General features: G+C 42.1%; 2 protein-coding genes across 2 annotated transcripts in view; both read left to right on the plus strand.

Moving 5' to 3' along the window:
• The first annotated feature begins 1,508 nt into the window (after positions 1 to 1,508).
• LOC110493929 (probable peptidyl-tRNA hydrolase 2) lies at positions 1,509 to 16,496 on the plus strand. The gene is made up of 7 exons (XM_021568537.2): positions 1,509 to 1,932; positions 5,426 to 5,548; positions 5,777 to 5,848; positions 5,950 to 6,024; positions 6,375 to 6,472; positions 6,721 to 6,835; positions 14,502 to 16,496. Exons 2-7 carry the CDS (start codon positions 5,438 to 5,440, stop codon positions 14,586 to 14,588), a joined length of 558 nt encoding a protein of 185 aa, XP_021424212.1. The 5' UTR covers positions 1,509 to 1,932; positions 5,426 to 5,437; the 3' UTR covers positions 14,589 to 16,496.
• Positions 16,497 to 18,168: 1,672 nt separating this feature from the next.
• Positions 18,169 to 22,644, plus strand: part of setd5 (SET domain containing 5) — a 49,408-nt gene continuing 44,932 nt past the window's right edge. The window contains exon 1 of the mRNA XM_036949954.1: positions 18,169 to 18,637. The gene's annotated coding sequence lies outside the window, so the exon portion shown is untranslated. The remainder of the gene's footprint in view (positions 18,638 to 22,644) is intronic.

The raw sequence follows: 22,644 nt of genomic DNA on the forward strand, positions 1-22,644 counted from the left end.
GTTGTGATGGCAGCTGCAGAGAAGTATTTGGGTGCACGGGATTTGACGTCAGAAGAGTTACAGGGTGTGTTGAGTGGTGGTGTCCTGTCCTTTTAGGCTGTTGGACAGAGGTAGGACTAGATAAGTTTAAACAGTGGAGTAGGGTGGTGGGTTTTTAATGAGTGTAGGGTTAGATGGTAGGGTATTCCAGTCTAGTCGGTGGGGGCAATACAACATTTATTGCCAACTTCCTTACGTCATTGAAGAAGACATGAGTAGTATACCTTGAAAACAATGGTCGGACATCTTGGACGCAGTCTCCAGTTCTTATTATACCTCAGTGATGCGGAGTCAGCCGGAAATGCTAACATCCGGTTTTCAGGGATACAGTATTTTCAATCTGTCTTGTGTTTTCCCTGACAAACAAAAGTGTGAACTCCGCTCAGGTGTCTTTCTAGGCCTGCTAGTGAACAACAGGCACAACCATATAGTGTCATTGAGGAAATCTCCAATTTCTTCTTCACGATTGGCTGATCCCTCCTGATGACATGACTCCAACCGGGTCACCAGGAGGGATCAGCCAATGAAGTTGGAATTCCGACCCAGTTGAATTCATTAAAATGGTTGAAACTCTAAATGGTTCTGCCCAGAAATTCTAACATTTTGTTTATCATCTGATTCACGTCGCTTAACTCGCATTGTGAATGGAAAGGAGCAGGAAAGCCTTTCTTTGATGTTTGATGAAGAATTTCTCCCAACCCATGTTGTGCAAGCTTATGTGCAAAAGTCTTCTATATAAACGTTTGGCCATGTGTCTGTAAATTGAATATCATTGTTGAAGAGTCTGTGGATGCAATGTTTTGCAATTGTGATGGGAATCACGTTCCAGAGTTCCCTGTTAGGGTGAAGGAGGTCAAAGTAGGAAAGATCAGGACTGTCGAAGGTCTCCTATGCAGAGGCAGTGACAATTGTCGAAGCAGCGAGTAGAGATGATGAAGCTATGGCAGTGGATTTTTATTTTGAACCTTTATTTAACTAGGCAAGTGAGTTAAGAACAAATTCTTATTTTCAATGACAGCCTAGGAACAGTGGGTAAACAGCCTGTTCAGGGGCAGAACGACAGATGTGTACCAGTCTGGATGTCAGCCAGTTGAGAGATCCTGAAACACTAATCGAGAAGAAGGTTGATTTTGTTTTGTGTATTGCACAGGACAAACTAACAGAAGAAACTGGAAATCATTGTGAAAGTGGCTAAAAGGTTCTTGGATCTCCAGGATTTCATGGCTGGAACATTGCAGGGAATACTGTCTGAAGATGCTTCACCCTTTCAGGCCCCAAAGGCTGTGTAGGAATCTGAGTACATTGACTTTTGTTTTTTGAGAATAATACGTGTTTTATTGTATTCGTTCAAGTATCAGTTTTTACCCCACCCAGTAGGTAGCGCCAATATACCCTTTTGGATGTAGTCCGCAAATACGGCCCTTTGGCCACTAGAGGCCTCTATCGTTCTCTATGGGCACAACTCAGATAACGTTTTTGCCAAAATGCCACGTGCGTCAACTCACCAGTGCATTTATAAAAACCTAACCATTACGAAGCTTATATTCGATCGAATAAACCTCACGTAGCAAGTACATCTTTGGTTGAGCAAGTTCGACATTCAATGACACCCCCCATACAAAAATCGCTCACTTCGTGGTCTTATTTTGGTGACAGATTTTGGGCGGAGTGAACCCTCTCGCTTTGCCTCTTTCCCTCGGAACGAACCGTTCTCAAAATGGTGTAAAGAGGGAAAACCACAACACGCCCATTTTTGAATGAACAAGTAATCTGCAGTCAACAACCTGGCTTCGTCGTAGTGAAAGGACTGCGTGAATACTTCGTTTTCAAATTTGCACTCCCATCCCACTAATTCACGGGGATTATAGCTAACACGCTATCTAGGCAGCGCAGGTAGGTGTGGCTGGCGCAATTTTTACACTAAACTAGCTAACGTTGGTTTGCCAGAACTTGCAGGAAAAATAATACATAGCAAACAAATGCATGTTAGCTAGCTAGGTAACTAGCTAAAATATAACGATGTTTAGTTACAATGTAGAAATGCAATCAGCTATTAGTTAATGCCTGCTGTTCAATAATATTATTGTTACAGTGCATGCTACTAGATACTGTAGCCAATTTGGTTGGTTGGTTGGCTAACGTTACGGTTTGTTTTCTATTTCATGGTTTACATTATTTCACCTCGGTGTCTTGTGATAACCGTTGGCTAACTAGTTAGATGTCATCCCACAATCGAACTGCCAATTTGTACGCGATATAATTAGCTATTTCGTTCCATTATACGAGTAACTAGCTAGATAGCTGGCTAACGTTAGACACGACTCGCTCTTCTCTGTCGGTAACGTTAATTGGCTAACCAACGAACGTTAGTTGCGTGCGTTGTAGCTAGAAAGCTACCGTTACCTAGCTATGTTAGCTTCCTCAACGTAGTTAGTTAGCTGGCTAGCTGTAGACCACTGATATCTGGCTAACTACATCATTTTTTATTTAGGTTGCTAGGTAGCTATGATATCAGTTCACTAAAGTTAGTTAGTGAAACACATGGCTAGTTACTTGCCTAGTCGTCAAGAGACTAGCCATCAGGGCTGCCATCAGTATGAGAATGCCCCGATGGCTAGTCTACTTGGATGAGGATGCCCTGATTAGGGTGGCACATTTTGGGGGATATTCCGTGTGAATTAACGAAAATATATGCACATTAATATTAATACAATTTAAATGTGATGTTTTTTGCATTGGATATATTTACCATGTCATATGGAGACAAACATAAACCATTTACCTTATAAGTAGATATAATTGCAAATTATTAAATCCTTCCAATAAAAAAAAATATAATTTAGTTCCCGAATTGAACTTTAATTAAATGAGTTGACTCTTCACATGGGATGTATTTGTCAGCCTGTTGTGTGCTTTGGTGTGTGTGTTCCCAAACAAGGAACAGTTGCGCTCCGAGGCGGCTGATGTTGGTGGGATTTGGAGGATGATGGAGGCAACAAGGTGGCTGATGAGATATGTTGGCACGACTGCCATATTGCATCTCCATCCCAAAGCCCTTGCTTGGAAGTGTACTTCTCCAGACTGCCAAGAACCTTGCCCTCATCCAGGCCAAGGTGGCGAGACACGGTAGTGATGACACCATAGGCCCTGTTGATCTCTGCACCAGACAGGATGCTCTTGCCAGCATACTTGGGGACCAACATGTACGCTGCGGTGTGTATGGGCTTCACAGGCAGAAGTCTTCACTCTTTTTCATGTATTTCAGAACTACAGTTTCCTCTGCTTGGAGCAACAGTGAAGTGGGCAGTACGGATTTCTTCTCTTACATCTGCAAGCAGAGTCTGAACATCAGACAGGACGGCATTGTCTCTCTCAATCCGTGCAATGGCTACTGCTATAGGTTTCAGGCTGCTTACCACTCTCTCCCCAAATACATCATCCAGGAGGATCCTCTTGATGGGGCTGTCCATATCGGCAGACTGATATATCCATTTCTTGGAGAGACTCCTTTCCCTCCAGGAGACTGTTAAACATGATGACAACACCACCCCAACGGGTGTTGCTGGGCCGCTTCTAAGTGGTGCTCTTATTCTGCTCAGTTTGCTTGGTGAGGTAAATTGCTGCTATATGACCTTTCACAAACCTAACCATTTCCTTGGTTCTCTTGTAGAGTCTATCCATTGTTTTCAGTGCCATGATGTCCTTGACGAGCAGATTCAATGCATGAGCAGCACAGCCAATGGGTGTGATGTGTGGGTAGGACTCCTCCACTTTAGACCAAGCAGCCTTCATGTTCGCAGCATTGTCTGTCACCAGTGCAAATACCTTCTGTGGTCCAAGGTCATTGATGACTGCCTTCAGCTCATCTGCAATGTAGAGACCGGTGGTGTCTGTTGTCCCTTGTGTCTGTGCTATTGTAGAACACTGGTTGGGGGGTGGAGATGATGTGGTTAATTATTTCTTGCCCATGAACATTCGACCACCCATCAGATGATTGCAATACAGTCTGCTTTCTCTATGATTTGCTTGACCTTCACTTGAACTCTGTTGAACTCTGCGTCCAGCAAATGAGTAGATAAAGCATGTCTGGTTGGAGGGGTGTATATGTGGCAAGAAACTTAAAGAAATCTCTTCCAATACACATTGCCTGTGTGCATCAGCGGTGAACCAGTTGCATACACAGCTCGAGCAAGACATTCATCTGCATTTCTCTGACTACGTTCCTCCATTGAGTCAAAAAAACTTCTGATTCCAGGAGGACCATGAGCTGTTGCTATCGATAAGATGTCTGATTGATAATGTTCACCTCGAATAGAAGTAGAGGGACTTTTGTCAGTTTGCTTGTTGTGAGTGCTGAGGGAACTTTATGCACTTGGCCAGGTGATTCTGCATCTTTTTTGCATTCTTCACATATGATTTGGCACAGTATTTGGAAATGTACACAGCTTTTCCTTCATTAGCTGCAGTGAAATGTATCCACACATCAGATGGTGCTTGTGGCATTTTCCTGTAAAGATTAGGGGGAAAAATGTAAAAATACCCAAATACAGTTCCATGAACAGATTAATAGTTAAGCAGTTAGATTAAACAACTCCTTTTGTAAGATAAATGTTTTAAAATGAAACATGTATGGAAATGGGTGAATTAACACTCCTCAGCAGGCTCAAGCAAGCTAAAACCCACATGGTAGCAAAAACTAACTAGCAGAAATTGTTAACAAGACAGAAATGATTTAAACACATTTGCTGTAGGCTACTATTTACTAGTTAACAAAAAAATAATGTAGGTCATATTAAATATATTCACCCCACCTAGTATTGTTATCACAACTTAACAGAAAGCATGTAGTCCTTGGCTCAGACAGTGTAGTAGTGTGGGCTCAATAGCATCTCATTAGTGTGCAAGATCTTGAGAATCAGCTGCACATGTGATGGAAGAATGCACTGTGTGCCCGAGGGTTGCAATTCCATTGAATTGGGGATAGTTTAACCAAAATATGCCATAAGACCTAGAATTGCCTTATGTGTATCTCACAAAAAAAGGTTTACTGTTATAAGCTAACTTTGTATGAATTTAAGCAAAAATTCATGGAAAATTTCAGAAATTCTGGACATTTACTGGAACGTTTCCAACCCTAGCCCTGATGGCTAGTCTACTAGGATGAGAATAACCCTGATGATTAGTCTACTAGGATGATAATGCATCATGGTTCTCTGGCTGTGCCTCAAGCCTTGTTGAACTGGAAATACAGGCACCAAAAGTTAATAATTTAACATCATGGTGCTAGTCTTTTAAATGAATTGACACAGCTTGTGGAGAACTACGCTAAGGTGTATATGTTGAGTGTTTTTTGAATGCTGCACCAAACTAACTCTAATCCAACTAGCTCCAGCTAACTATGGAGCCCTCCGACCAACAGACAGGTCCAGACTCTGGCTCTCAGGAGGTCAACTCTGTGTACCTACAGCAGCTTCGGGAGCTGGACATCCCAGAGGAGGCTGCCAAGCAGGTGGGTTAATTTACTGTATACAGGTTCTCTTGCATTTCCTGAGATAGGATCTGCAGTATATTATGTCAATTTTTTTCTTGGTTCTGCATTTACATTTTCTAATGCAATATTTATATGTATCTACTTACTAAGGCATCCATAATGACTGTAAAGAATACCATAGCTATGATTGACATGTCTAATCCATCCAACATTGTCTGCCATTTTCTATGTTTCTCCATCCCGCAGGCACTCTTGCACACCCGAAATGTGTCTGCTGAGGAGGCTGCCATGTACTACTTTAACAAGCTGGAGAATGAGGTACCCACGCGATAGCCTTAGTCCGCACAGGTACACGTTGGTACATTACCTCTCCTGTATTGTGTCTGAGCCCACCCTGACTGTCTCTCTCGTCCCCTCAGGAAGAAGGAGACGACGACCTCATGTTCAAGATGGTGTTTGTGGTGAACATGGACCTGGCCATGGGTGTGGGAAAGGTCAGTTTGAAGACAAGGGTTGGAATGTGTTTTGATTGATTTTATTTGCCAGTTTTTAAGAAAACCAGTGCATGCATTGTAAACGCGTGACAGGAATATCACAGTCAGACTTATTGCCATTGTGGTCCCTAAATTACATGGTGCAAAAACATTACAAAGATACATTACATAGCTTGATATGATAGATTTTGCCTGGCTAGTATGCTTGTTGTGGTGTAGCACAAAGGCCCAGTTTGCCCCGGTTGTTTTTTTAAATGAGAATCACACCTCACACTCAAAGCTAATACATGAAACTTAAAAAAAAAAAAAAAAAAGAAATTCTGCTTACTCTTAAAGTGTGTGTTGTGTAGGTGGCTGCGCAGGTGGGCCATGCGGCCGTAGGGCTTTACCAGGCCCTGCAGGAGAAGAACAGCTGGAGGGAGATGGCCTGGAAGTGGGACCATGGCGGGTAAGGAACTGACTGGACTATTTTTTTAATTCGTGCTTTACTGGAGCAATACCATAATCATATGTGTTACTTGAGACTCCACACTGTCGAACAAATTGGATCTGATCAGGTAAAGAACGCCAGACACTTTTATAACGCCATAATGACATCTGGTAATGGCAATACCACTATCTGGCTGTTCTATGTGCCGGTTCAACCTGCTGTCGATGTTTGCCACAGCAGGATATCTGTGTGTTTGTGGTGTGCAGGGCGAAGAAGGTGGTGTTGCAGGGGACCAACATGGCTCACCTTTTGGAGCTGCAGGCCCTGGCAATGAGCCTTAGCCTGCCAACGTATCTGGTCCAGGACGCCGGACGCACCCAGGTGAGACGTGCGGCTACACAGCAAAGGTTTCAGGACCTAGTTACAGACCCAATGCGCCACTATTACGGCTCTATGGTAGCACTGCTGCACCTGCTTACAGGCCCACAACCCCACCATGACGGTTTTGTGGTTCTAGTAGCTCCTGCTTACAGACACATGCACCAGCATTGGGGCTCCACAGCAGCACCTGCTGTGTTATGTGGAAGCCATTATGTTTCCACGTAACACTATAGTGTCTGCTTTCAGGGGTACGCACAGTCATTATGATAAGTATTGAGTTTGAACGTAGTATACCCATCTGGTTTGAGGAGTTGGCGAGATAACTTTGGTCAACTCTGAGTTCAACTTGGGACAACCGGTACCACAAAAGAGGCTCACTGTATAGCCAGGTAAATGTATATGGCAACAAATGCTTCAGAACTAACCTGCTCCGGGGCATGCTAACAAGGGGATAACTCCATTTATGAAGTGTCTGAGACATGAGTTGAGGACCAATGAAATCCGATTCGTTCCCTCTTGTGAACATTGTGTCATCAAAGATGACAGATTAAATATTTAATTAATCAAGTTGTTTGTGTGTAAAAAAAAAAACTAAAATACCTATCACATTACATATTTAGTAATGACAGCGTGCATTTGAAATGTCCTGCTTTGTAAAACTATTGTATGACATTATACAATTGTTTTATCCATAGGAGTGGGGGATAAGGCGCTGTGTGCATTAGAGGTCGACCGATAATGATTTTTCAACGCCGATACCGATTATTGGAGGACCAAAAAAAAATATATATATATTAATGTTTGTAATAATGACAATTACAACAATACTGAATGAACACTTATTTTAACTTAATATAATACATCAATAAAATCAATTTAGCCTCAAGTAAATAATGAAACATGTTCAATTTGGTTTAAATAATGCAAAAACAAAGTGTTGGAGAAGAAAGTAAAAGTGCAATATGTGCTATGTAAGAAAGCTAACGTTTCAGTTCCTTGCTCAGAACATGAGAACATATGAAAGCTGGTGGTTCCTTTTAACATGAGTCTTCAATATTCCCAGGTTAGAAGTTTAAGGTTGTATAAGGTTGTAGTTATTATAGGAATTATAGGACTATTTCCCTCTATACCATTTGTATTTCATTAACCTTTGACTATTAGATGTTCTTATAGGCACTTTAGTATTGCCAGTGTAACAGTATAGCTTCCGTCCCTCTCCTCGCTCTTCCCTGGGCTCGAACCAGCAACACAACGACAACAGCCACCATCAAAGCAGCGTTACCCATGCAGAGCAAGGGGAACAACTACTAGAAGGCTCAGAGCGAGTGACGTTTGAAACGCTATTAGCGCGTGCTAACTAGCTAGCCATTTCACTTCGGTTACACCAGCCTCATCTCGGGAGTTGATAGGCTTGAAGTCGTAAACAGCGCAATGCTTGACGCACAACGAAGAGCTGCTGGCAAAACGCATGAAAGTGTTGTTTGAATTAATGTTTACGCGCCTGCTTCTGCCTACCACCGCTCAGTCATATACTTAGATACTTGTATGCTCAGTCAGATTATATGCAACGCAGGACACGCTAGATAATATCTAGTAATATCATCAACCATGTGTAGTTAACTAGTGATTATGAATGATTGTTTTTTTTATAAGACAAGTTTAATGCTAGCTAGCAACTTACCTTGGCTTACTGCATTCGCATAACAGGCATTCTCCTTGTGGAGTGCAACGAGAGGGAGGCAGATTGTTATTGCGTTGGACTAGTTAACTGTAAGTTTGCAAGATTGTACCCCCGAGCTGACACGGTACAAATCTGTCAATCTGCCCCTGAACGAGGCAGTTTACCCACCGTTCCTAGGCCGTCATTGAAAATAAGAATGTGTTCTGAACTGACTTGCCTAGTTAAATAAAGGTATAAAAAATAAATAATAATAATTGGCAAATCGGCGCCCAAAAATACCGATTTCCGATTGTTATGAAAACTTGAAATCGGCCCTAATTAATTGGCCATTCCGATTAACCGGTCGACCTCTAGTGTGCATTGATAAGCACACGAGACTGCCTTAACGATACCTAATGAAAGAAAGCACTTATAATGGCCTATTTCACATCATAGCCTGCTAAATGTGCAATAACTTTTTTGTAACCAACATTTTTAATTTACCTTTTGGTATTATAAAATGGGATTAGACGGGGGTACATAAATATTACAATGAGTTTGAGAAAATAAGAGTGCCTACAGAAAGTATTCATACCCCTTGACGTATTCCACATTTTGTTATAGCCTGAATTCAAAAATATTTATTTTCTCACCCATCTACACACAATTTCCCACAATGACAAATTGAAAACATGTTTTTAGAAATGTTTGCAAATTTATTGAAAATGAAATGCAGGAATATCTAATTTACACCCATGAGTCAATACATGTTAGAATCAACTTTGGCAGAGATTACAGCTCTTGAGTCTTTCCCAGAAAGTCTCTAAAAGCTTTTAACACCTGGATTGTACACTATTTGCATTATTTGAAAAGTTCTTCAAGCTCTTAAGTTGGTCGTTGATCATTGCTAGACAGCCATTGTCATGTTTTGCCATAGATTTTTACTCAAAACTAACTAGGCCACTCAGGAACATTCAATGTTGTCTTGGTAAGCAACTCCAGTGTATATTTGGCGTTGTGTTTTAGGTTATTTTCCTGCTGAAAGATGAATTTGTCTCCCAGTGGCTGTTGGAAAGCAGACAACCAGGTTTTCCTCTAGGATTTTGCCTGTGTTTAGCTCGATTCAGTTTCTTTTTATCCCCCCCCAAAAACCTCTCCGACGAGCATACTCATAACATGATTCAGCCACCACCATGCTTGAAAATATGAAGTACTCTGTGATGTGTGGGATTTGCCTGAAACAGAGCCTTGTATTCTGGACGTAAAGTACATTTCTTGCCCATGTTTTTTGCAATTTTAATTTAACCTTATTGCAAACAGGATGCATGTTTTGGAGAAGACAAAAAAAAATATATTCAGCGTTCCCTCTTCACTTTTGTCATTTAGATTAGTATTGTGGAGTAACTACAATGTTATTGATCTATTATCAGTTTTCTTCTATCACAGCCATTAAACTGCCTTCCTCTCCAGCAACTTGAGTTAGGAAGAGAACGCCTGTATATTTGTAGTGACACACCATCCAAAGTGTACTTTAATAACTTCAAAGGGATATTCAATGTCTGCTTTTTAAAATTTTGATCCATCTACCCATAGGTGCCGTTTGCGAGGCATTGGAAAACCTCCCTGGTCTTCATGGTTGAATCTGTTTGAAATTCACTGCTTGACTGAGGGACCTTACATATAAATTGTATGTGTGGGGTACAGAGATGAGGTAGTCATTCAAATTGTTAAACACTATCGCACACAGTGAGTCCATGCAATTTACGTGACTTGTTAAGCAAATTTCTTCTCCTGAACTTTATTTAGGCTTGCCATAACAAAGGGGTTGAATACTTACTGACTTGTTTCAGCTTTTCATTTGTAAAAATGTCTAAACATAATTCCACTTTCATCAAATTTTATTGGTCACATACATGTGTTTAGCAAATGTTATTGTGGCTGTAGCGAAATGCTTGTGTTTCTAGCTCCGGCAATGTAGTGATATCTAACAAGTAATGGCTAACAATTTCACAACAATGCACCGAATATACATACACATCTAAGTAAAGGAATGGAATTAAGAATATTTAAATATATGGACGAGCAATGTCAGAGCGGCATAGACTAAGATACAGAATAATAGAATACAGTATATACATATGAGATGAGTAATGCTAAATATGTAAACATTATTAAAGTGGCCTGTGATTTCAAGTCTATGTATAATAGGGCAGCAGCCTCTGTGCTAGTGATGCCAATTGAACAGTCTGATGGCCTCGAGATAGACGCTGTTTTTCAGTCTCTCGATCCCAGCTTTGATGCACCTGTACTGACCTCGCCTTCTGGATGATAGAGGGGTGAACAGGCAGTGGCTCGGGTGGTTTGTTATCCTTGATCTTTTTGGCCTTCTTGTGACATTGGGTGCTGTAGGTGTCCTGGAGGGCAGGTAGTTTGCCCCCGATGATGCGTTGGGCAGACCCACCACCCTCTGGAGAGCCCTGCGGGTGCAGTTGCCGTTCCAGGTGGTGATACAGCCTGATAGGAATGCTCTCAATTGTGCATCTGTAAATGTTTGTGGGTTTTAGGTGCCACGTCAAATTTCTTCAGCCTCCTGAGGTTGAAGAGGCACTGTTGTGCCATCTTCACCACACTGTCTGTGTGGGTGGACCATTTCAGTTTGTCAGTGACGTGTACGCCGGGGAACTTGAAGCTTTCCACCTTCTCCACTGCGGTCCCATCGATGTGGATAGGGGGGTGCTCCCTTTGCTGCTTCCTGAAGTCCACGATCATTTGTTTTGTTGATGTTGAGGGAGATTATTTTCCTGGCATCACACTCTGAGCCCTCACCTCCTCCATGTAGGCTGTCTCATTGTTTGTGATCAAGCCTACCACTGTAGTGTCATCTGCAAACTTGATGATTGAGTTGGAGGCGTGCTTGGCTACGCAGTCATTGGTGAACAGGGAGTACAGGACGCACCCTTCTGGGGGCCCCAGTGTTGAGGATCAGCAAAGTGGAGGTGGTGTTTTCTACCTTCACCACATGGGGGTGGCCAGTCAGGAAGTCCAGGACCCAGTTAGACACAGGGCGGAGTTCAGACCCAGGGCCTCGAACTTCATGATGAGCTTGGAGGGTACTACGGTGTTAAATGCTGAGCTGTAGTCAGTGAACAGCAATCTTACATAGGTATTCCTCTTGTCAAGATTGGATAGGGAAGTGCAATGGCGATTGGATCGTCTGTGGTTCTATTGGGGCGGTAAGGAAATTGAGATGTCTAGAGTGACAGGTAAGGTAGAGGTGATATGATCCTTGACTAGTCTCTCAAAGCACTTCATGATGACAGAAGTGAGTGCTATGGGGCGATAGTCATTTAGTTCAGTTACCTTTGCTTTCTTGGGTAAAGGGACAATGGTGGCCATCTTGAAGCATGTGGGGACAGCAGACTGGGATAGGGAGAGATTGAATATGTCCGTAAACACACCAGCCAGCTGGTCTGCGCATGCTCTGAGGACGTGGCTAGGGATGGCGTCTGGGCCAGCAGCCGTGCGAGGGTTAACAAGCTTAAATGTCTTACTCACGTCGGCCATGGCAAAGGAGAGCCAACAGTCGTTGGTAGTGAGTCGCGTCAGTGGCACTGTTATCCTCAAAGCGGGCAAAGGTTTTTAGCTTGTCCGGAAGCAAGAATTCGGTGTCTGCAACTTGGCTGGTTTCCCTTTTGTAGTCTGATATTGTCTGTTGACCTTGCCACATCTCGTGTCTGAGTCGTTGAATTGCGACACTGCTTTGTCTCTATACTGTTTTGCATATTTGATTGCCTTGCGGTGGGAAAACTACACTGTTTGTGTTCTGCCATATTCCCAGTCACCTTGCCATGGTTAAATGCTGTCCCCAGTCCACTTGACCGTGCTGCTGCTCCAGTTTCAACTGTTCTGCCTGCGGCTATGGAATCCTGACCTGTTCACCGAACATGCTACCTGTCCCAGACCTATTATTTGACCATGCTGGTCATTTATGAACATTTGAACATCTTGGCCATGTTCTGTTATAATCTCCACCCGGCACAGCCAGAAGAGGACTGGCCACCCCTCATAGCCTGGTTTCTTCCTAGGTTTTGGCCTTTCTAGTTTTTCCTAGCCAACGTGCTTCAACACCTGCATTGCTTGCTGTTTGGGGTTTTAGGCTGGGTTTCTGTACAGCACTTTGAGGTATCAGCTGATGCACGAAGGGCTATATAAATACATTTGATTTGGTTTGCGCTTTCAGTTTTGCTTAAATGCTCCCATCTATCCATGGTTTCTGGTTTGGGTAGGTTTTAATAGTCGGTGGGTACAACATCTCCTATACACTTCCTGATAAACTCAGTCACCGTATTGGAATATTCGTCAATATTATTCTCGGAAGATACCCGGAACAGTCCGCGTGATCAAAACAATCTTGAAGCGTGGTTTCTGATTGGTCAGACCAGCATTAAATAGTCCTAGGACGGGTACTTCCTGCTTGAGTTTCTGTCTATAGGAAGGGAGGAGCAAAATGGAGTCGTGGTCAGATTTGCCGAAAGGAGGGAGAGGGAGGGCCCTGTAGGGCATCCCGGAAGTTGGAGTGGCAGTGGTCGAGTGTTTTAGCAGTGCAAGTACTACAGTCGGTGTGTTGTTAGAACTTCGGTAGCTTTTTTCTCAAATAAATGCAGCCTCAGGAAATGTGGTTTCCAGTTTGCATAAAGTCCAGTGAAGTTCTTTGAGGGCCGTCGTGGTATAGGCTTGAGTGGGGGGGTATATACTGCTGTGACTTATTTTATTTTTTATTTAAGCTTTATTTAACTAGGCAAGTCGGTTAAGAACAAATTCTTATTTACAACGATGACCTACCCCGGCCAAACCCTAATGCTGAGCCAATTGTGCGCCGCCTTATGGGACTCCCAATCACGGCCGGTTGTGATACAGCATGGAATCGACCAGGGTATGTAGTGACGTCTCTAGCACTTAGATGCAGTGCCTTAGACCGCTGCGCCACTCAGAAGCCCAAAACAACGCTATAACAGAAGAGAATTCTCTTGGAAGATAATACGGTCCGCATTTGATTGTAAGTTATTCTAGGTCGGGTGAACAAAAGGACTTGAGTTCCTGTATGTTATCACAATCACACCATGAGTTGTTAATCATGAAACATGCACCCCCACCCTCCTTCCCGGAGAGAGATTTATTCCTGTCTATGCAATGAACTGAGAACCCAACTGGCTGGACTGACTCAGACAGTATATCCCGAGAGAGCCATGTTTCTGTGATGTCTCTCTGGAAAGAAACCCTCGCCCTGAACTCGGTAACTTTAATATCCAGAGACTGAACAATAGCGAGTAATATGCTCGAGAAGCGGTGGGTGTTGTGCACGCCTCGTACGTCGGACTAGAAGACCACTGCGAGTACCTCCGCCGGCTGTGTTTTTGGGTCGGTCTCTGGAATCAGTTCAATTGCCCTGGGGGGTGCGAACAAAGGATCCGCTTTGGGAAAGTCGTAATTCCTGGTCATAGTGCTGGTGAGTTACCGCCGCTCTGATATCCAATAGTTCTTCCCGACTGTATGTAATAACACATTTTCTGGGCTAATGGTAGAAATAATACATTTTAAAAATCTGCAAAGTTTCCTAAGAGCTAGAAGCACGGCAGCCCTCTCTGTCGGCGCCATTTTATGAGATGGGGTATTGTGTGTAGGCCAGTCAATTTTAAATTCAGGCTGTAACAGAACAATGTGGAAAAAGTCAAGGGGTGTGAACTTTTTGAAGGCACTGCAAAAGACAATACAGCAGAAATGTGGGGCTCACAAGTTCTGTAGGGGGGGGGGGGGGGTGAAAATGCAATTCAACATAAAAAAAACTATCTGCATCAATTAATATTAAGGGGTTCTCTCTTGAGATGAAATGAAATGAATGCCTAGTCTTGCCTGTCTTCCCACATACTTTTGTTGTTACAACCTATTATTAGTACCTCCTACCCACAAGGATGCTAGTCTAAATTCTATGACCTGCTCTTTTGCCAGGTGGAAGCTGGCTCGCGCACCATCCTGGCCATCGTTGGGGAAGAGGATATGGTGAACAACGTCACTGGAAGTCTGAAGCTGCTCTGAGGGACTTAACCGGCTGTGGAGGTGCAGGGCCATGTACAGGGCCATGTGCTGCCACTGGGGCAACCAGCAGAGGGCAGCATCCCCTAACAGCAAAAGGGTCTCAACATGCAAGCGCATAACAACAACGTAATGAAACAAAAAACAGGAAAAAAGAAACAACCAGACATGACCCAACCACCAAGTCGAACACACTCAGCCATTTTTCTTCTTGTTTCCTGTCTGATCCACTGACTGGATAAGAGATGTACACAGAGCTGCTTAGATTGAGAGGAAGGGACTGGTTCCCCGAACTGACCATGTTGAAGGCAGTTTGAACAACTTTTAGTGTCTACTTGTATCTTTTTTTGATTATGGAGTTTTGCTAGTTAAGGGAAAGTCCATTACTATATGAGAGCATCATATCCAATTTTTATAAAAGTGTAAGTCCATGACAATCTTAATTCCATCTCCCAATTCAAGATATGATTTTAGCGTTTGAAAAAAAATCAAGGATAGAACCTTGTCTTTTGGTGATTTGTTAAATACTGTTGTCATAAATTCAAGGAGCGAAATATGTAATTGTAATATCCTTTTAGATCCTTTAGGATACTGCTGGGGAAGAGTGCTTTACTGATACCTTTACTATTTATTTGATGTATAAAATGAAGGTGTATATGTATACATTCTCTCCCCAAGACCATGTCCCTTAGAATCTATAACACTACATACTGATGTCAAATGTCCATCCATTGCATTTATGTGCATCTGCTTAGGCCATATATAATGTGGTGTGCCCATTGAGATAAAGGGCTCATCTTTATCTGTGCCATTATAGCATTTTGACAGCATGGGCAGTGCCATTGAGGCTAGAACCCATAGGAATCCCCACCCAGTTGACTACTTTGACTACTTCCAAATGGTGGAAACATGGAAGCCCTCAATGGTGCTGCCCATGCTACAGGCTTTTGGCTGCTAGAAGTCTATCAGTCGCTATGGGTGTGCCATCCTCCACGTTTCGCACAATCACTGTTGGACTTTGTGACAATTTTTGTGGTGTATTTTACATTTATTTTATTTTTCTGTTCTTGCAACAACAAAAAAAAGGGGGGGTAAGGTCGACTTGGCTCAATGAGTTGTAATTCCTTGACTGGGGACTTGGTAGAATTAACACTGTATTTGGTTAATAGGATTTGAGTGCAAGGAACTCATTGTATGGGTCAAAATAAGTGACAGTGCAGATGCTTGCACAGTGCCTAAGCGCATGTACTTTACCTGATTATTATGGATAATAGTTTACACAAGTGAAATATTTGTGTAACTGCTTTGAGGGTAAATGTGTTAGCACACTGTAGCTAGCTAGCTAAATGGTTGCGCAATTAGTTTTTTACCAAACCGGTACATACAGTTTAAGATGGCGTAGCAAATACAGGTTAACATTTGTTAAGGACCGCTTAAAGAATGATTGATTTAAGTGCAAGAATCTTCAACATTTGACTAACTGATACCTAGGATATATTGTATGTTTCTGTTAAAACAGCTCTTTCTTCATTACTATAAAATAAATTGTATTTTGTGGGCATGAGATTCCATTTGGGACCATAAATGGCTCTGAAGTCTTAGTAAATATGGAAAAGGCATATATAATGACATGACTTGCATCTAACAGTTACTCAAATGAAAGGTTTTTATATTATTTGTGTTCGAGACCATGCAAAACCCCATGGCTGCATCCATGTTAATGTGTTAGGGCTTTGATACCTTCCTGTGTTACAAGCATTTGTTCATATTAAAACCTAGGAGACAATTAGAAATGACGTGATCCGTATAACACTTATGTTTTATGTGAACATTTCTACCCCAACACAATGTCATATGGCACACAATTCCTTTGGTGTTTCGTTTATTGTATTAAAACTATTAATGTTGGAAGTTGTGCCCTGCCACGTTTGTAGCCTGTTCATCGTATTTACAATAGAAGTATTGGCGAAGGCACTCTATCTGGAACGGTTGCTGGGAGACTTGTAGATGGTCCTTCAGAAGAGTTCTATAATCACGTGAGGGCTACAGAACAAAGGTTATCCTGTCTGTACACTTACCCAACTTCCCAAGAACATTTTACCAAACACAACCTGGGTGCGTCTTTCGGTTCGTTAGATGGGTGTGAGAACCTGGAAACCAGTGTGGAATTATTTGTTGTTATTGTGTTATTCTTCTGTTATATTAGGGTCAGAATGCATTCTCATTAGTTATTTGGCAATAGAGGTTTACGGGAGCCCATCATGTCTAGCTTGTTTTATGTATTGAGCTACCCTCGATGAGAAAAGGTAGTAAATGTACCAATTAGTAAAATGTTATAGAAAATGCATTTAAGAAGAAAAAAAAACCGAAAGAACCCTTGGTTTATTCAGATCACGTAATCTTCGTTTTCATCGTGCAGAAATAGACAGTGTATGGAAGGTCTCAAATTGATCATTTATATTCACAAAAATGTAGTTTAACATCTTTATTGTGAGTTTGTGGTTACATTTGTCACCTACTGTCAAAATGCATTGGGTTCGGAACAATTTATGAGTAAAAGTAACAATTTCTACATTTTGAGAAGCGTGAAAAAAACAGCGTATCGTCTAGCCGTATCTCCACTTCCCACCGTTGCAAAACAAATGACAGTAGCGTGATCATTTTAGCCAATCCCAATTATTCTCCCAGGTCTCGTGACGTCAGAACAAATTAAGAAGCCAATCGCATGAACGCTTAATTACATCCAGTCATCCTAAAACGCAGTTATGATTTATTGTTTACCAATGAAGGATAATGGAAGCGGAATCTAACATTTCATCCATTCTTTGAATGTGCGTTAGAACAGTCGAAAATGAACAGTAGAATATAGCCTAAAATCAAATATATGTTTTACTGCTATGGAATGTGTTTTTTTATAAGAAAATACGATCTGCTCGCAAACATGGTATTTTCGTGCAGTTAATGAGCCATTCGAATAGATAGTTTTTTCGTGTAGCGTATCAATGGTTATCCCCAGTCAAGTGTGGAACGACTGAATTCGGGCTGGGCAGTAGGTGGGACCAGAGTTAATACATACAACCCTGGTCAATTTCCCTGCCCAATCCCATGCCAGATCATACAAACTCGCCCGACATCTCATATTCTGTCGTATTTCCTTTTATGGGCCCCGGTAGACCCGTTTAGCTAAAAATTGGCTACTCTAATTATTAGCTCTATCTATATGTAACGAAGTTGTTTTCTCTTTGCGTTGAGCAAACACATAAAACATTCAAGCAATATAATCCTTCTATAAAATAATGAGAGAAAAAAATCCACGACTTTTTCATTTAATTACTTGAGCATTTTCTTCGTACTGTAGACACGGGTCCGCTTTTTGTATCAAATTCTCTGCCAAATCCATCCATTTCTACGGTCACTTGCTCTCACTCCTGTGTGCCACCACTACACAGCAGAATCCGAATGTGCTTCCACACGCCCTCTGCGTAGAGAAAATCCAAATTCGTCGCCCAATCGCTTGCTCATACAGACTAATAAATATATAGGAGGCAGGACATCGGCGCAAAACCCGCCCTATTAATCAGCCCCTGCATCATCGCTTGGGAAACCCGGTGGCATGGTTGTGTGTCACTTTCGCTGGGACCCGCGGTCGATGCCGGTGGAGGGGGATGGGTGCCACTGCGAATGTTAGAACCCGAGACAGAATCAGAGCCCTGTACAACATAGAGCAGCATATACCCCTTTATAAATATCAATTGTAAATCATATAAAACGCCATAATAAATAGATCCAAGCACCGGGGATTCAACATAGACACGCGATGGAAATACGGTGCCCAAGCAGGACAGGGATTTAAACTTTTAACCTTTGCGTGGGAGACATAGAGAAGTTTGTTTCCTACCCCGGGAGAGGGAGCTGTCTTGGGGGGCAAAGGATACAGGAGACGCCGAGGCCGAGGCCTACTGGTCTAGTTCGATTTGATGTTGGAATACTCGAAGATCTGCAGACAACACAGGAGGATATTTTATTTGTGCTGGGTTGGAATGTCTCACTAGGTGAGTGGTTGTCATGTTAAATGTGTATTTTTTGGGGGATGATCAACTTTTCAATGTTTTAGTTTAAACACATTGAATTGCTTTTTGTCTTTCAGTATCATAACGCCATCAATATAAATTCCGTATCAGTAACCCTGTTCTCTAGCTAATGCAACTGTCACTTTGTCGTCCTTCATAGGGTAGTTTAAGTCTTTTCATAGTTTAGATTCCTTTTGCTAATATTCCTGCTGTTGTCTAACGTCGCAAAGCAGTTGATGTATGCAATGATTATCCTTGGTTTTGGCCAGGTCCTCGTGCAATTCATGTAATTTAGCTAGCCGCATTCATTGGAATTCTTTGGTAGTTAGCTAGGCTTACTGACGTTACCTAATATCAACACTATGTATTCTTGTTTTATGATAACCTGAAACATTGTATTCTTTTGCATTTGTTAATTTAATTGAACTAACGTTAGCTCAGCAATGAGTGCATTTTATTTAGTTACACCATTTCCATAACTGTTACAAAGGTTTCAACTTCTAATGGTTGGTTCCCACGATGGCTGAGCAGCTGAATATTCATATCAAGATAAATATCCATCTTTCGTTTTTTTGTTCTCACTACATTGATTATAGTCTACCTAAAAATAGGAAATCTAGCTAGCTGTTAACTATTAGTAGCTATATACCTTTTCCCATTGAAGTGACTGTCCACGTAGTACGTGGTTTTATACTACAACTAGCCAACTACATTAGAATAAACCACGTTTCAAGAAGACACTCTCAGTAGGCTCCATGGGACCCTGGTTTGGTGTTTATTAGCTAGCTAGCTAGCTAGCTATATGAGCTTGTTAGCAAGATTGGCTAGATAGCAAGGTTGCTTGCAAGTTGATAGTGTGGATGTAGGTGGCTGTAGTTTGGAATCATCAGTTTGATACAAAGTTGAGTTTCTTGGTAGCTAGCTCTGCGTTTAGGAGCAGCCTTGGACGAAAATTAGTGAGGGAAATGTCCTCAAGGAAGTTAGCTAGTTGACTAGGCTAGCAAGGATGTAGCTAACTTTGTGTACATTTTCCAGTTGATTGTGTACTCACTTGATTTAGTATTTCATTATCAGTCTGAGTTGCGAGGTGGTGAGTATAGCTACGTTTGCTGAACATGTTTACAGTTGTGCTTACATTGAGCTAGGCTATTCTGTTATTTATTCCGAGTTAGCCAATACTAATGTTAGCCTAACCCTATAGCTACGTTTTGAGTTCAGTGTATTTGCCTTGTGGTGTAAAAAAAAAAGTAGGCTATTTATGATTGGGGAAAACTTTTTATTTTGTCGATTCAAGCTAATAGAAAGCCATATCTCAATAGTAGTGACTTGCTTTTCTCATTCTTCTCCACCTCCCCCATCCACCAACCCCCAACCTCTGTGGTGGAGAATAGAAATGGGTGGTATTTTTGAGGGAGCTCGCGTTTCCTTTTTTTAGCCTCCATTTTTATTTCAACAAGTGAGCCGGAGCGCTAGAATGGAATCGCTGTAGACTCGGATGCTGATGCTGAGCTCTGTTTTTCTGCGAAGTTGATTAAACACCGTTTGGCCTGTCTCGATCTATGTTGGACAATGCCCTGTTAATGACACACACGATGAACTCGACGGGCAACTGTTTCACTTCGTTGCCACCAATGTAGCCAAATTAATCTTTCCTGTCATTGTAGAGAGTTGATTTGGACAAGCCCTTGCAGTTTATTTTTAGCTTCACCCATGACTGGCCTGGATCTTGTTGTTGACGTTGGCCTAATTGTAGATCACATTTAATTTTGTGTACTGGCTGGCAGCCATTAAAATGTTTTACTTATGCATTGTTACAATAGTAAAGGGCCATTGCCGTTGAGCTTATGTTATATAGTTTTCTAAATTCATTAGGACGCCACAATAGCTGCCCTCATCATTGCCTGAGTTATTTGGGTAAACTCAGCTGCCCCATGTAGACTCCATGAGGTACTGGTAACTGCCAAAATAAAGGAAACACTTGAGTAAATGAGGGATACAAAGTATATTGAAAGCAGGTGCTTCCATACAGGTGTGGTTCCTGAATTAATTAAACTATTTACATCCCATCATGCTAAGGTTAATGTATAAAAATACCCAGTTGCCCTTTATTTTGGCTACCATGGCTAGAAGAAGATATCTCATTGACTTTGAGAGGGGTCTCAAAGGAGCATAGGGGGCTTAAAGAGTGTGTCTCAATCACTAGATGCCAACCCAATTGAACACTTATGGGAGATTCCAAATGATGGAACATTTTCATAGAAGATTAGTGTCGCATAGAATCGCCAGAACGACTAGTGGTGGCGACTAGTGGTGGCCCAATGCCCTATTAAAACACTTCATGTTGGTGTTTCCTTTATTTTGGCAGTTACCTGTACATGCACTGTCTATTGCTCGCAGAGCAGAGAGTTGGCTACAGTGAGAAAAATAACTGTTTGATTTCTTCCCAGTTTTGCCTGTGTAGGCCAATCTGGAACCGGATGTGTGACGACCTAGTCAAAGCGAATGTGTTGTGTCCAACTCAGTGTTCAACGTGTCATTACCTAGTCCTTTGGAATAATAATACACATTTGCCATGTTTTCTACAAATATTCTTCAAATGTCAAAGTTATTCTACAAATTAAATGAGTGTATAATGGTTAATTTGTCAGTCCTCATTTCAACCCAAATAGATGAGCTGCTGTAACGTTTGGATACGTGTACTTTATTTGATAGTATAGCAAGGTATGCTGCTGTTGATTAGCTCTGCTTAGATTAGAAGCCTTCAGTGTCACAACACAGCATGATAGGCCTACATATCAAGAGCAAGTGCTCCTGTTTTGTATAACCGCAAAATACTGACAGTCCATTTTTGCAGATTGTCAGGAATAAAATGGGAAAACTTAAATGTCACTGGCGGACTGGTGATTTAATTAAACAGTTTGGCTACCACGACCTTGCCAATTTCATACTGAATAGGCGGGATTGAAATGTGTTGGTTGCTCTCGAAGCATGCCGGTGGTAAGGCGCACAGAGTAGAGACTTATTTCGATTGGTCCCGGCGCGCATTCTCTGAATATGTTTTCCCATCTTTTAATAGCCTCGCCGCTGCCGTTCTGGCCACTCATAACCGTTTGAAACATGAGCCCCCCCACACTCTCCCTGGCCTGACCCTTCTTGTTATCTAGAACAAACGGTGTGCTCACCAAGAGAGACAAAGACAAGCACACAAGCCCCTAAGAAACGCAGGGAGAATTGGGACATGGACACACAATGGCTCGCTTTCTTAACCCAACCTGCAAATATTGTGAAATGTCCACATGGTCTACTTGACTTGTTCATTTTCTATAACCTGCCTCATATAGCCTACCATTTTGCATTTTTAGGCGCCTCTTACACAGGGTCACCTTGTGAGGGTAAAACACTTCCCACCGCCCGCGTAACATAAAGAATTTAGCCTACTTATAACACGCAATCAACATAAAGGAGTTAACGTAAGAGTCATTCAGAAAGAGAAAATGGCTTCTGTACACTTGTGTTTTGCCTTGGCAAGCTTATCTTCGAGTACTGTGCTGTTGAATAACATCTGCTCGGATTTCCTTTGCATTATTGTGTGTGTGTGTGGGGGGGGGGAGGCTGTGGAATTCCCCCCAAAAGTGGGCCTCACTAACTTTCGGAGATCTGAAGGAATGTGCGGACGGGCAAGATTAGTCTGGCCTGTTTTTTTGTGGTGTTCCTATTAAAGTGGATCGATGGTTACACCCACACAGCTGTAAAATAACTACAAGTGATCATTACTGTTGGGGCAACAATGTGTTGTTGAACTAACATAACACTAATCCATGTAAGGGGAAGTTGTTTCTCAAATGTTGACATAGTTGCATCTTATTTGGATCACCTTTGTGTGTGAGAGAGACTGGCAGGATGCTGGCCGGTTTTCAACAAAGGAAGACAGGATCCCAGCTCCGTCGTGCAGACTACTTTAGGCTAGGGGGATGTGGTTGGTTGTTAGG

This window comes from Oncorhynchus mykiss, chromosome 17 (assembly GCF_013265735.2).
Source record: "Oncorhynchus mykiss isolate Arlee chromosome 17, USDA_OmykA_1.1, whole genome shotgun sequence".
NCBI classification, from domain to species: domain Eukaryota; kingdom Metazoa; phylum Chordata; class Actinopteri; order Salmoniformes; family Salmonidae; genus Oncorhynchus; species Oncorhynchus mykiss.